At 54.1% G+C, this 11,950-nt stretch overlaps 1 protein-coding gene across 1 annotated transcript in view; it reads left to right on the forward strand.

Annotated features, from left to right (window-relative positions):
* The first annotated feature begins 360 nt into the window (after window positions 1–360).
* Window positions 361–11,950, forward strand: part of ANKRD35 (ankyrin repeat domain 35) — a 15,777-nt gene continuing 4,187 nt past the window's right edge. The window contains exons 1-10 of the mRNA XM_029945782.1: window positions 361–516; window positions 6,067–6,197; window positions 6,992–7,080; window positions 7,443–7,507; window positions 8,227–8,284; window positions 8,475–8,545; window positions 8,859–8,965; window positions 9,638–9,825; window positions 10,355–10,392; window positions 10,570–11,947. Coding sequence (XP_029801642.1) covers window positions 478–516; window positions 6,067–6,197; window positions 6,992–7,080; window positions 7,443–7,507; window positions 8,227–8,284; window positions 8,475–8,545; window positions 8,859–8,965; window positions 9,638–9,825; window positions 10,355–10,392; window positions 10,570–11,947 — 2,164 coding nt within the window. The 5' untranslated portion in view covers window positions 361–477. The remainder of the gene's footprint in view (window positions 517–6,066; window positions 6,198–6,991; window positions 7,081–7,442; window positions 7,508–8,226; window positions 8,285–8,474; window positions 8,546–8,858; window positions 8,966–9,637; window positions 9,826–10,354; window positions 10,393–10,569; window positions 11,948–11,950) is intronic.

Raw genomic sequence — 11,950 nt, forward strand, 5'->3', positions numbered from 1 at the left:
CAGCCGAACCTAGCGAAGCTCAGACCGGCCAGGATCCTGAGGCAGAGTTTGGAGGGGCGGGGCTGAGGCGGAGCTTGGGGCAGAGCCGCAGTCTGAAACTGCGGGGGGCGGGGCTAGGGGCGGGGCTTGAACCTGAGCTCCGGTGGTACCTACAGCTATTGAGTGGGTAGGAGCTGGAGGCGGGTTTGCTTTGGGAGGGCGACGTTTGAGACCTTGCCCAAGTCGCAGCGAAAGACTGCAGGCTTTTGTGCTTTTGCAACGTCAGAGTAGGGCAGGGCCAGGGGTGGAGTTTTAAGCCCAGTTCTCGGGTTCTTGTGTCTGATTGAGTCCAGCGGGTCCTGGGGCGGGTCCTGGAACGGGTCCCACTCTGCTCTTGACAGCTCTCCCTTGCAGAGCCGCAGCCGAGTCCCGTGGGTTCGGGAACCTGTAGCCCCGTTCTCCGCGCGTCCCCGTCCCCCCGTGGCTCTGGCCCTGGCCATGAAGCGCATCTTCTCCTGCTCCAGCTCACAGGTGGCGGTAGGTGCCAAAATGTCCGGGAGGCTGGGGCTGGGGTCCAAGCCCTGTGGTGACAGAAGTCCTGAGTCCCGTCTTCATGCACCATTGCCTTTTCTCTTTATCGGTCTTTCCAGCTCTTCCACTCCCCGCAGTGCAGCCCGCCAGCCCTGCCTTCCCCTTCCCCCAGAACCTGTCCCCTAGCCTCTGCCCTCCCTCAAGTTCCTTTCTCTTGGCCTTTTTTTTTTTTTTTTGTCCTCTAGCATGTACACCCTGACTTAATATATTTCCTGCAGCCCCTGCCCCTTCCTGAAGGCCGTCTCTACTTTTGCTGTCTCACAGCATGGCACGCCAAGCATCCCCTCTATCCCCAGCACCTGCTCACCCCCAAGTGCCGCTGTTTCCCAAGTTCTGCCCCACAGCCCATTTTTAGGCCTGATCTGTCCTTACAACCCTGCCCTCTCCTATGGCTCTATCCTGGCTGTTTCCTCTTGGCCCAGCAAACTTCCCGGGCCCGTGCCTTCCTTCCCCTTGCTCTGCTTCAGAGTCTTCTCTCTCCCTGCCCCTCATCTCACCCCGGGTCCCTTCCACTCCTGCTACCTCATCTGCACCAGCGCCTCTCTGACATCACTCCAAACTTCTTTCTAAATGGTGCTTCCGCACCAGCAGCCTCCTCCTTGCCCCCTTTGGCTCCCTGCCCCTCTCTGCCCAATGGTCCTCCGACCCTGGTTTTCCCCCTTCTGCCCTGGCCTCCTTCTGCCTGCTCTCTGTGGGCTAATCTTGCAGTCCCCCAGCCTGACAGGCACAGGCAGAGGACACTTGGTTGTTTGGCTGCTCCCCAAGAAGCTGGGTAGGTTGCCCGCAGGATCTGCCCTGGCCAGTTCCCTGCAGGGTCTGGCTATCAGACTGGTTCTTGGGCCAGTCAAGACCTCCTGTCTGCTTCTCCCCAGAATCTTCCTTCAGTCTAACCCTTACTTGGTTGCTGAGGCCTTGGGCTCTCTGCTTCCTTGGGCTGAGTTGGGGGACGGAGAGGGTGTAGCTGCCTCTTAGATCTCTTAGAGAGAGCCCCTCCATCTGGGGATGGCATTTTCTGTGGGCACTGGGATTACGGCTCCTTTAGAAGGGAAGTAGTCAGTGACCTGTGGGGCTATTCCTAAGCCTAACCTCACTTAGCGGTGTCATTCATAAGCCAACGTGAGAACTGCTCACTCGCTCTGCGAGGCATTGGACGTGAGTGAGCTGTGAGGCAAGAGTGGGAACTCTGTTGAGGCCTGTCCTTGTCCCACTTGTGATTGCTTCTCCTGTCATCTCCACACATGGATCAACCAATCAAAATGCACTTACCGGATGACTCGGATAGGTACCAGAAACTGAGGCTTAACTGATAATGATTTTTTGATTCACACGGACTCTTGCCTGGACTCTTCCCTCACTCTTCCCTCGTCACTAAAAGTCCTTTACATTGCCCTTCCCTTTCAGGTCTGTGGAGTTGGCCTGCTCCTTAGGAATGGTGAAATTCTTTCATTTTTCCTGATTCTCCAATCCTTGTCAGTGCCTCCTTTCCAAAGTGCTGGAATGAAAATGGACGGAATGTTGGAATTTGGAAACATCCCTTTCTCGTGCCAGTTCTGCAGAGATTTGGCTATGAACAACTTTCACCCATTCCCCACTCTCCTTAGTGTCACAAGCTTATAGGAAGTGAATTGGGTGCATTTAGAGCTATCTAGCTGAAAAGAAAACTGTTGCCTTAGGCAGGATGGATCACAAAAAAAAAGCTTAAAAATAGGCCAATGTCAGCTGCAAATTGTTTCCTCCTGAAACTTCCTCACCTTTGTGATAAATTCCTCCACTCCCTGGGTGGCTAACCCCTCTGAACAAGTTTGTCAGAGAAACAATGCAACAAGCCTTCCTGGCCACTCCCAAAGCTTGGCTTCCAAGTCCTGCCTGTCCTCACTCCCATCCCTGGGGCCAAGGCCAGAGTCCTGCATCCTTGATTAAAATTGAATCGAAGGAGTGAAAGGCTAGCTACCGTTTTAAAAGTAATCTAAGTTGTCGAGAATAGAGGAAGCTTATAGAGGAAGCTAAACAAGCACACAAATAAAAACTTAGCTCGTATGGTCTCATTTTAGTTAAACAGATGATCCCTTTTGAGGGGTCTCACCTATTAGCTTCCTCTGCCCAGGTAGGAAGTAGATCAGAAAACAGCATGAAACAGTTGGCACTGAATCAGCTTAGAGGAATGTCAATTGCATTTAAAAGAAATTTTTTTAATGTTTTGTTTGCTTTTTGAGAGAGAGACAGAGAGACAATAAGAGCATGGGAGGGACAGAGAGAGAGGGAGAGAAAGAATCCGACAGCTGACAGCTGTCAGCACAGAGCCCGATGCGGGGCTTGAACCCATGAACCATGAGATCATGACCTGAGCCGAAGTTGGACCCTCACCCGACTGAGCCACCCAGGTGCCCCATGTCAATTGCATTTAAAAAAAAAAAATGAGAGTCAGCTCCTGGGTCCTCTAAGGCAGCCTTTCCATTTCCATGCACCTGTCCTACAGCCATAGCCACTCTTTTTCTCTCTCTACTGTTGGGGTGTTTCCTCTCATAGGATGCTTATGGGCGCACAGCCAGAGATAAAGAGAGGCTGCAATTACTTCTACAAAGGCCCCCTAATCTTAGCTACAGAAATACAAAGCTTGTCCTTGTTTTTGAGTCTGCTGATTAATGTGGTGATCGCTCCCCTGAGGCCGTGATGGCAATCCAGAGCCTCTTGTCCAAGGAGCTGGGTGAGCAATGGACTGGATCTTGGAATGTGAAAGCATCACTCTGTCCTTCCTCAGCCTAGTTCCATAAAGGCTTGGCTGTGACAGATTTCTACCTATTCTAAGTTCTTCCTAGGGTAAAGAGATTACGGGAGACAAATCAGGTGGATTTAGGGGTGCTGGGGTGGCTCAGTTGGTTGGGCGTCTGATTCTTGATCTACAGCTCAGGTCATGGTCTCACGGTTCGTGAGTTTGAGCCCTGCGTCGGGCTCTGCGCTATCTGTGCAGAGCCTGCTTGGGATCCTCTCTTTTTCTCTGCCTCTCCCTGTCCCAGAACAAATAAATAAAACTTTTAAAAATACGTTTAAAAAATCAGGTGGAAGGGTGCTTGGTGGGGGGGGCTCAGTCAGTTAAGCATCCGACTTCCTTCAGGTCATGATGTCACAGTTTGTGAGTTCGAGCCCTGCACTGGGCTCTGTGGTGACAGCTCAGAGCCCGGAGCCTCCTTCAGATTCTGTGTCTCCCTCTCTCTCTGCCCCTCCCATGCTTATACTCTGTCTCTCTTTTAATAATAAATAAAAACGTTAAAAAAATTTTTTAATCAGGTGGATTTAGAGCTATCTAGTGGAAAGAGAAGTATCCATGTTGCTAAGAAGCACCTTTACCATCTCTGCAACCTGGCTGTTATGTATCGGCTGATATAAGCAAGATCGCTGCCTCCTGTTGCTCTGTATGGAGAACTCCGAACTCAGAATTGCAGGCACATCCAAAACGTGCCCAGCAAGGCTAGGAAGGATGGGGATGGACCCAACATTTATGGCGCGCCCACATGTGGCAGACAGTGCTAGGTGCTTAATAGCGCATTATCCAGAAGCTGAGGTTCAGAGAAGTTGTTACATGGCCAGAACGTGTTAGAATCCTAATTTTAAGTGGAGGGCTTCAGATTGAGACCGGCTGATGGTAGTGTCCGGTGGTAGAGGAGTAATTCTAGCTTTCTGCTTTTTCTGAGGGTAACTCATTCTCATGGGACATTGGATAATGTGTTCCTACCTCTCAGAGCCCTGTGACATGTGGAGCAGACATTTTGTTTATTTGACCCTTTGAGTATTAACCTGTCTGGAGACTCGTTCTCTGTGCAGGGTCTGAGGGTGCTCTGAGTAGCGTCTGAGGGTGGGTGGCTTTGCCCTGGAGGCTGTCTTAGACTGTGTACGTGGAAACAGGAAACGCTCTTCCGCGGTAGTGTGTGTGGTCTGGTAGTGAGGACCAGGACTGGGCATCAGGTGACCTGGGTGTCACCACTGTTTTGTGCTGTGACCCTGGACAGTTATCCAACATCAGCGTGTTTGACTTTCTTCTGCTGTCAGATAGATCAAATAATATCAGCCCTAACTGCGTTCCGGAGATGGTGAGAGGCTAACTGAAACAGCACTGGAAAGGGCTGTGCGGAATTGCTGTGCGAGAGAATTACCTTAAGATCCATCTAGCCCGAGATCATTTTCAGGGTACGGGCATCTCAAATCTCTCCGGCTTTTGCGACATAGTTTGGCTCTGGAAATAGTATCTGAAAATGAGTTATTTGGCTGCTGTAGACCCTAGGTCTTCCACCTCCTCCCAAAGCCTCTTTCTTGTTGCAATTACACCTCATAAAACGAAATGTGCCACCTCAGTCCCTCACCACTTCCTGTTTGGTTATAAGAATACCATGCGTTTGTAGGGCCCTTTAGAGGTTACAAGGAGATTTTATATACCTCATATGAGGTTAGCTCATTTCAGGGTCACAGCGCGATGAGGTAGTTATTATTTCCCACGTCACGGATGAGGAAACAGAGGGGTTCGATCGCTTGTTCTGGGCCCCATTGCCGAGAAAGTGGCCGAACCAGGCCCCGGACTCCGGCTCGCTGACAAAATAGTCATCCGGGACCCTTCTCATACCGCTGGTGTTTGCTTCTCTTCCTCCTTTCCCTTCCTCTCTCTGCATCTAACCAGGCTGTTCTTTGCTCCCAGTCCTGGGTGTTTCTACACACCTCTCTCTCTTTCACGCCCTGGCTCCCTCAATTACTGTAATTACCCCACCACCTGCAACAGTCAAGCTGGGATTCTAGAACAATGCATGCCCAGGTGTGGCTGTTGCCTGGAGCAGCTCCTCCCTGCCCCGGTGAAGAGGAGGGAGGCCCGGGGAGGGGGTGGAGGGGAGCTGTCACCTCAAGCCTAGTGAGAGACCTGTCTTTGCCTTTCGTGGTTGTGCCGTGATAGGGGGAGTAAAGGGCACAGAAATGGGGTGGGAACACAGAAACTCTGCTTCCCCAGGGTGGGCGCCCAAAGCCAAGGGGTAGAGATGGTGTGTATTGCTGGGCTTTTGGACTCCTGGCTGCGGTGTGAAGCTAGGTGCCTTGATGTCGCAGAAATCTGAGGACAAGAGGCAAAGCAAGGGAGATGGGGGGGTCCTGTGAGCCCAGCTGGGAGGGGTCAGTGTGGCTGAGTTTGCTCCAGCGAGACCTAGCGAGCCAAAGGGAAGGAGTCATGGCTGGGATCGCTCGGAGCTTGCACCCCTCACAGCAATAATTACACATGAGGATTTAAAAAAAAATCTTAACTACTCTGCATTCAGTACTGTACTCTAGTGGTCTAAGTACCCTTTGGTCCAGGGGTGGCAGCAGTCAGTTTCTCAGTGAAGCACGGAATGACCCAGGCTGAGTGACTTGTGGAATGTTGGAAGGACCTCAGGGATGTCTCTTTTCCCTTACCTGGCATCCTTCTTTCCTTTTTCCACTCCAACCCCACCCCCTTGGTTCGCGCAATTTGTGGCCCTGGACCAGGTGGAGAGATGGAACCGCCACGATCAGAAGCTGCTGGAGGCGGTGCAGCGGGGGGATGTGGGACGCGTGGCTGCGCTGGCCTCGAGGAAGTCGGCCCGACCCACCAAGCTGAACTCGAGTGGCCAGTCCTCGTGAGTCCCCCCTCCCAAGCCCCTCCTCCCCTTGATATGTCTTAAAGTCCCAAGTCTTTGAAAGTTTTAAACTCCAAGATAAGGTAGGACCAGCGAACGCCCACAGCCTCAGAGCCCTTTGTGTCTTAATCAGCGAGCACGTCAATCAGCATTTGCCATGATCAAGGGCTGCGCGTGGTGAGGGGAGAAGCTGTCATCCCTGGGTCTGGTCTCAAGACCTAGATTGACAAAACTGGCAACAAAACAAAAGCTAGACAGAAAGCCCGTGAAACAGACAGAAGCGGGCCCAGACACTAGCCACAGCGTCTTTTTATTGCACGTTTAGGAGGGTGCATAAACTTGAGGGATTAGGAACCCAGGGGTAGCCGTGAGCATCATGTGGCTCGACAGAGTGATTGGGACAAGAGGGACATCATCCCTTGTCCCTGTACAAGTGCGCTTTCAGACGCACAGCCCTCTGCTCTGCTCCGGCTGCCTTCTAGGACAGCCTTGTCTGTAGAGGGTCATGTGGTCAGAGGACCGGTAGTTATGGGTTCTCTGGACACCTCTGCAAAGTCTGGGTTGCTTGAGACCTGCAGCTCTTATTTCTGTCTTGGCTTCCCAGCCTCCCCTGGCTTCGTGACAACAAGCCACGTAGACTTTTGCTCAGAAACTCAGGCTCGGGAAACTTCCCTGTCCGCTGCTGGGATTGGCTCTGGAGTGAAGAAACACAGCAGGCAGTGCTTGGAAAGATTCTCGCCTCCTGTATCCCCGGGTCCCTTCATCCTTTTGTCCTGTGGCCCTGACTCTGGCAGATTTCATCTGGCAGCCGCCAAAGGCCTGACAGAATGTCTGACTATCCTGCTTGCAAACGGGGCTGACATCAACAGCAAGAACGAGGACGGTGAGTTGGATCCTGCACTGGGCCACCGTGCTAGCCTCTCCTTTTCTAAGCGGCGGTGGTGGCCAACTGCCGAAGGGTCCAACTTCAGTCCCTCACGCCTTCCTCAGTGGTCCTGGCCAGCATCCTTCCCAGGGCTCCCCTCTCTGCAGACCCCTCTCTGCCAACCCTCCTGGGTTTACCTCACCCCTACTCCTACGTCCACCGCAGGCACTCGGGGAACAGGAACTTCTGGCCCTGTGGGGCTGAGAGCTTCTCTCTCTAATCTACCCCTGATTATCTGTGCGTCTCTTGCCTTCCCTCCCTGTGACTCATCAGCTTGCATGGGGCCACCCACCCTCTGACCCCCCACCCACTTTCCCCAGGAAGCACTGCTCTGCACTTGGCCACCATCTCCTGCCAGCCCCAATGTGTCAAAGTCCTGCTGCAGGTAAGAGTAGTTTCTCGATACCACTCGTGTGAAGGGAGGAAGGGGGCCCAGACTCTTCTAACTTTGTTTTATAGTCACAAGTGACATTTGGCCAAATGGACCCCTCCCATCCCCAGTAAGATGTATTCATTCATTCACCAACATTTATGTAATGCCTACTATGTACGGGCACCGCACACACGAGGTGAACGCGCACACACGCAGGGAGGTGCACTGCTGAGTGGCTGAGCAGGTGACCGGAAAACACAGGTGTCCCAGTTAATCCCCAAAGCTGCTGTCTGTTTTTAAGGAGCTTGCGGTCTAGGCGCTCTAAGACAAATGTGTATATGAAATGACAGGCAGACCAGCTAGAAACTGGTCTCCCAAAGTTCAACAGGCAGTGGGGCACATGGCTCCTCTGTTTTTGTTCTCTCTGGCTCTTTCCAAGATCCTCCCTTATGATCCCAAAGTCCCAGCCATGGACTTGGGTATCATTTTCCCTGACATGCTCATTTGCCTATAATCTGATTTTTCGTGGGCCTTAGGTTTAAGACCCGGGGCTGAAATTCAAGGCTGCCTGTTATCCGCAAGGGGTGGATGGGGCTTGCCTAGTAGTTGACCAGAGTCACAGTCCTCCTTCCCCTCCCTTTGGGACTATGGGAGTTGGTGACCCAAGGCGGGGATGTGAGAAGGGTGGCACAGCCATGCCCCATGCTGCTCTCCTTTGTGGCTGTTTGCAGCATGGTGCCAATGAAGATGCCGTGGATGCCGAGAATCGCAGTCCGCTGCACTGGGCAGGTGTGCGTCGGGGGACTGGTGGGACACAGGGCTCAGGGACCGCCGGGTGGAAAGGGAGGGAGCCCAGCACTTGGTGAGTAAGGCAGGCCAGGGCTGACTGCTGAAATGGTTGCAGGCAATGTCGGGTCATAGTCTGACTAGGTGTCCTTCCTGCTTCTCCTTAATCCAACCATCCCTCAACCTCCCCCAGCCTCCTCTGGCTGTGCCTCAAGTGTTCTCCTGCTGTGTGACCACGAAGCCTTCCTGAATGTCCCAGATAACGTGAGTGTCCGCTGGGCAGTGATGCTCTCTCTCTCTCTCTCTCTCTGTCTGAGCTTGACTAGCTAAGCTCCGTGCCCAGGGCTGTACACACCTCCTCTTCCTTCTCCCTCTGCTCCTTGTCCCCTTCTTCATGGAGGGGTTAGGCCTTATGTCCTGGAGGGCTTCCAACCCTTCAGAAAGGAGTACTTAGCCCCTGGGTCTGGGCTTTTTTTGGGAGCAGTGTTGGGAGAGGGCCTTTTGTAGAATTGTCAGGGCCCTGGCTCCCCTTGGCTCCCCCTGGCCCCACGTGAACTCCCTTCCCACACCTGTGCAGGATGGACGGACGCCCCTGATGATTGCCTCACTGGGTGGCCACGCAACTATCTGCTCCCAGCTCCTGCAGAGAGGTGCCCAAGTTAATGTCACAGACAAGGATACCAAGTGAGCCTTCCCCATCCCCCATACCCAATGCAGACACTGACCACTCTAGGCGGGAGCCACTGGGCAAAATGTGTATGTGTGTGATTGTGCGTGTGCATATACATGTGTGTGTTGGGGAAGAAAGACTAGTCTCTGTTTTCTTGGCAACCTCCTTCCTTCAGAGTAGCTGTTCAGAAAAGCTTGATGTTTTGATGTTTTCCTCTTGGGCAGTTGAGAAGGTTTTTCTGAGACCTTCCTATTATTTCCCCATCTTCCTGGCCCAGATGACTCTGGGAGTGGAATCGATACTTCTGGATCCATTAGTTTCATTTACAGGTTTTTAACCTATCGATACTGCTGGATCCATTAGCTTAATTCACTGGTTTTCCAACTATCTTCTAAGCAATGAGATCTTTTTTCCAATAAAGAATTCATGCAGAACCTCAGTATCTAAAGTAGATGAAGCCAAGCCCATCTAATTGGCCCCCCTGGCTTTCTGATGCTGCAGTTCCAAGGAACAGCATTTGGAAAGTTCTGGTCTGGTCTAATGCTTGGTCATTGGCTGGTGCTGGTCTGCGGTTCTCCTCCCCACACTGAAGGAGATCGGACTCTGCGAGCGGAATTTCTGGAACCAGGGCTCCTGCCTGGGCTCCTGGGGGGAAAGCCTATGCCCAGGTTTGTCCCCACCCACAGGTCGGCTCTGATCCTGGCCTGTGAGAAAGGCAGCGCTGAGGTGGCCGAACTGCTCCTGAGCCACGGAGCAGACGCAGGGGCGGTGGACAGCCAGGGGCACGACGCTCTGCATTATGCTCTGCACACAGAGGACCGGGAGCTGTGGAGGCTGCTTCGGCAGGCCCTGCAACGGCAGGGGCGGCAGGGAGGTAAAGCGGATTCCCTTCCAAAAGCTTCTTCGAATGCCGTTTGTTCCCATAGAGCGAATCCCTCTATTATCACCAACTAGTTGAGCATTTATTTACTTATTGCTGCTACTGTGAAATGACCCCAAATTCTCAAAAGCATGATCACAAAATTCTTTCATGCAGTCTCGTGTCTCTCGCTGATGGCAATTCTGCCTGGTGCTACTGCTAGCATTTGTGGGGTGTAATCGTATATCCGTTTGTGTGATTTAACGGTCAGCCTCTGTCTCCCCTAGAGCCTGGAAAACCCTCAGATGACAGGCCACTGGCTGTTTTGCTACCACTGAGGTCCTGGTGCCCATAATGGTGCCTGACACAGTGTCCAATAAATAAGTGAGCAAACAAAATGAATGAGCTGGCCCATCCCTGGGATAGGGAACCCAGGATGCTAGATAGTTAGGGACCCTTTCAATGCAGATAAAGTGTGGGCTAGAAGAGGACTTGTCTGCTTTCATCCCCCCCTCTGCTTTTTTTTTTTTTTTTTTTTGTATAGGTCAGGGGCTTGTTCAACATCCAGATCTTGCCTCCCAGGTAAGACCCTAAGTGCCTTCTGCTTCTGACCTCCCGCGCCCCCCTCCAAGGCTCTCCCACTGGGAGATCTCCAAGGGAGTGAAGGTCGGGGCATGGGGACAGTCTAAGAGAAGAAAGGCTGTCCTGGGGGCCAGGCTAGCCGCCTGACGTTCCTTCACTATTCCTTCTCCCATGTAGGCTCCTCCCGTGGGTTCTCCACCCAAGAGCCCATGGAGAGCAGAGCCCGAGGAAGAAGAGGAGGAAGACCCAGGTTCGGATGAGTGGAGGTGGAAGTATGAGGAGGAGCAGAGGAAGGTTTCTCAGTTGGAGCGGGAGCTGGTGCGAAAGACGGAAGAGAGTGAGGCTCAGGCTGCAGCCTTTCTGGGCCTGGAGAACGGGGTTCGAGAGCAGGTGCAGGAACTGGGGCTCCTCCTATTCCAACAGCCTGGAGCTCCAGGAGGGCAGGGCCCTAGTCTTCGGCCTGAAGGGGACGGCATGGAGCAGGGCTGTCCCTTGGGCCTGCTGGCTGAGCGCATTCAGGAGCTAAAGAAGCAGCAGCAGGCCTCAGCCACAACCGCGGCCAACCCACTGTTAGCTTCTAAGAGGGCTGAAGACTTAGTCTCCTGGGAGACCCAGTGTGAAGCCTCGGGAGGGGCCCAACTGGAAGAACAGGGCCCCCTCCAGAGCCCAACGTCTGAGGCCATCGGGAAAGCCACCAGTGGTGGACAGGCCCTTGGCCCTGATCATACCCACAGGCCACATGCTGGCCAGCAAGAGAGGCCACAGGCTCCAGGGGCTGACCCACTGGGTGCCTGCGATGTGAACCAGCTCCTGTTACAGTTGAGGGAGGAGCTGGCTGAGGTGTGGCGAGACAAGGATGCTGCCAGAGGGGCTCTGTCAAGACCGGTCCTGGAGGGCACTCTGGTGACACCCCGGGCGGAGGCTGCAGCGGCTGCCTGGGAGAAGATGGAGGCCAGGCTGGAGCAGGTGCTGGTTAGGCTGGATCGCGCAAAGGCCGGATTGCCCGTGAAGCCTGAGGCCCCTGCCCAGGAGCCCAGAGAGGGAGCCCCGCAGGAGGCCACCCCAGAAGAGAACAAAGCGGGGCAGCAAAGCGCTCCTGGGGTCCGGGGAGAGCCTTATGGGGGCCCTGGAAGGGGACAGGTACCTGGAGGAGGTCTGGCCAAGGGGCAGCTGGAGAAGGAGGTGGCAGCACTGAGGCTGAGCAATAGTAACCTGCTGGGGGAGCTGGGTGAGCTGGGGCAGGAAAGGCAGCGGTTGCAGGGAGAGCTGCAGGCCCTGGGCCGGCGGCTCCAGCGGGATTTCGTCCCCAAGCCTGAGGCGCAGGTCCAGCTGCAGCAGTTAAGGCGGAGCGTGGGGCTGCTGACGGACGAGCTGGCCATGGAGAAGGAGGCCACCGAGAAGCTGCGGCAGCGCCTGGCCTCCCAGAGCAGCGGCCTCCGTGGGCTGTGGGACTACCTGCCCCCCGAGCTGGTGGGCGAGGGCGGTGCAGGCCGCACGGCGGCCGAGCCCCTGGAGGAGCTGCGGGTCTGCATCCGCGCCCTGGCCGACGGGCACCGCG

Source organism: Suricata suricatta, chromosome 8 (genome assembly GCF_006229205.1).
Source record: "Suricata suricatta isolate VVHF042 chromosome 8, meerkat_22Aug2017_6uvM2_HiC, whole genome shotgun sequence".
Classification (NCBI taxonomy): Eukaryota; Metazoa; Chordata; class Mammalia; order Carnivora; family Herpestidae; genus Suricata; species Suricata suricatta.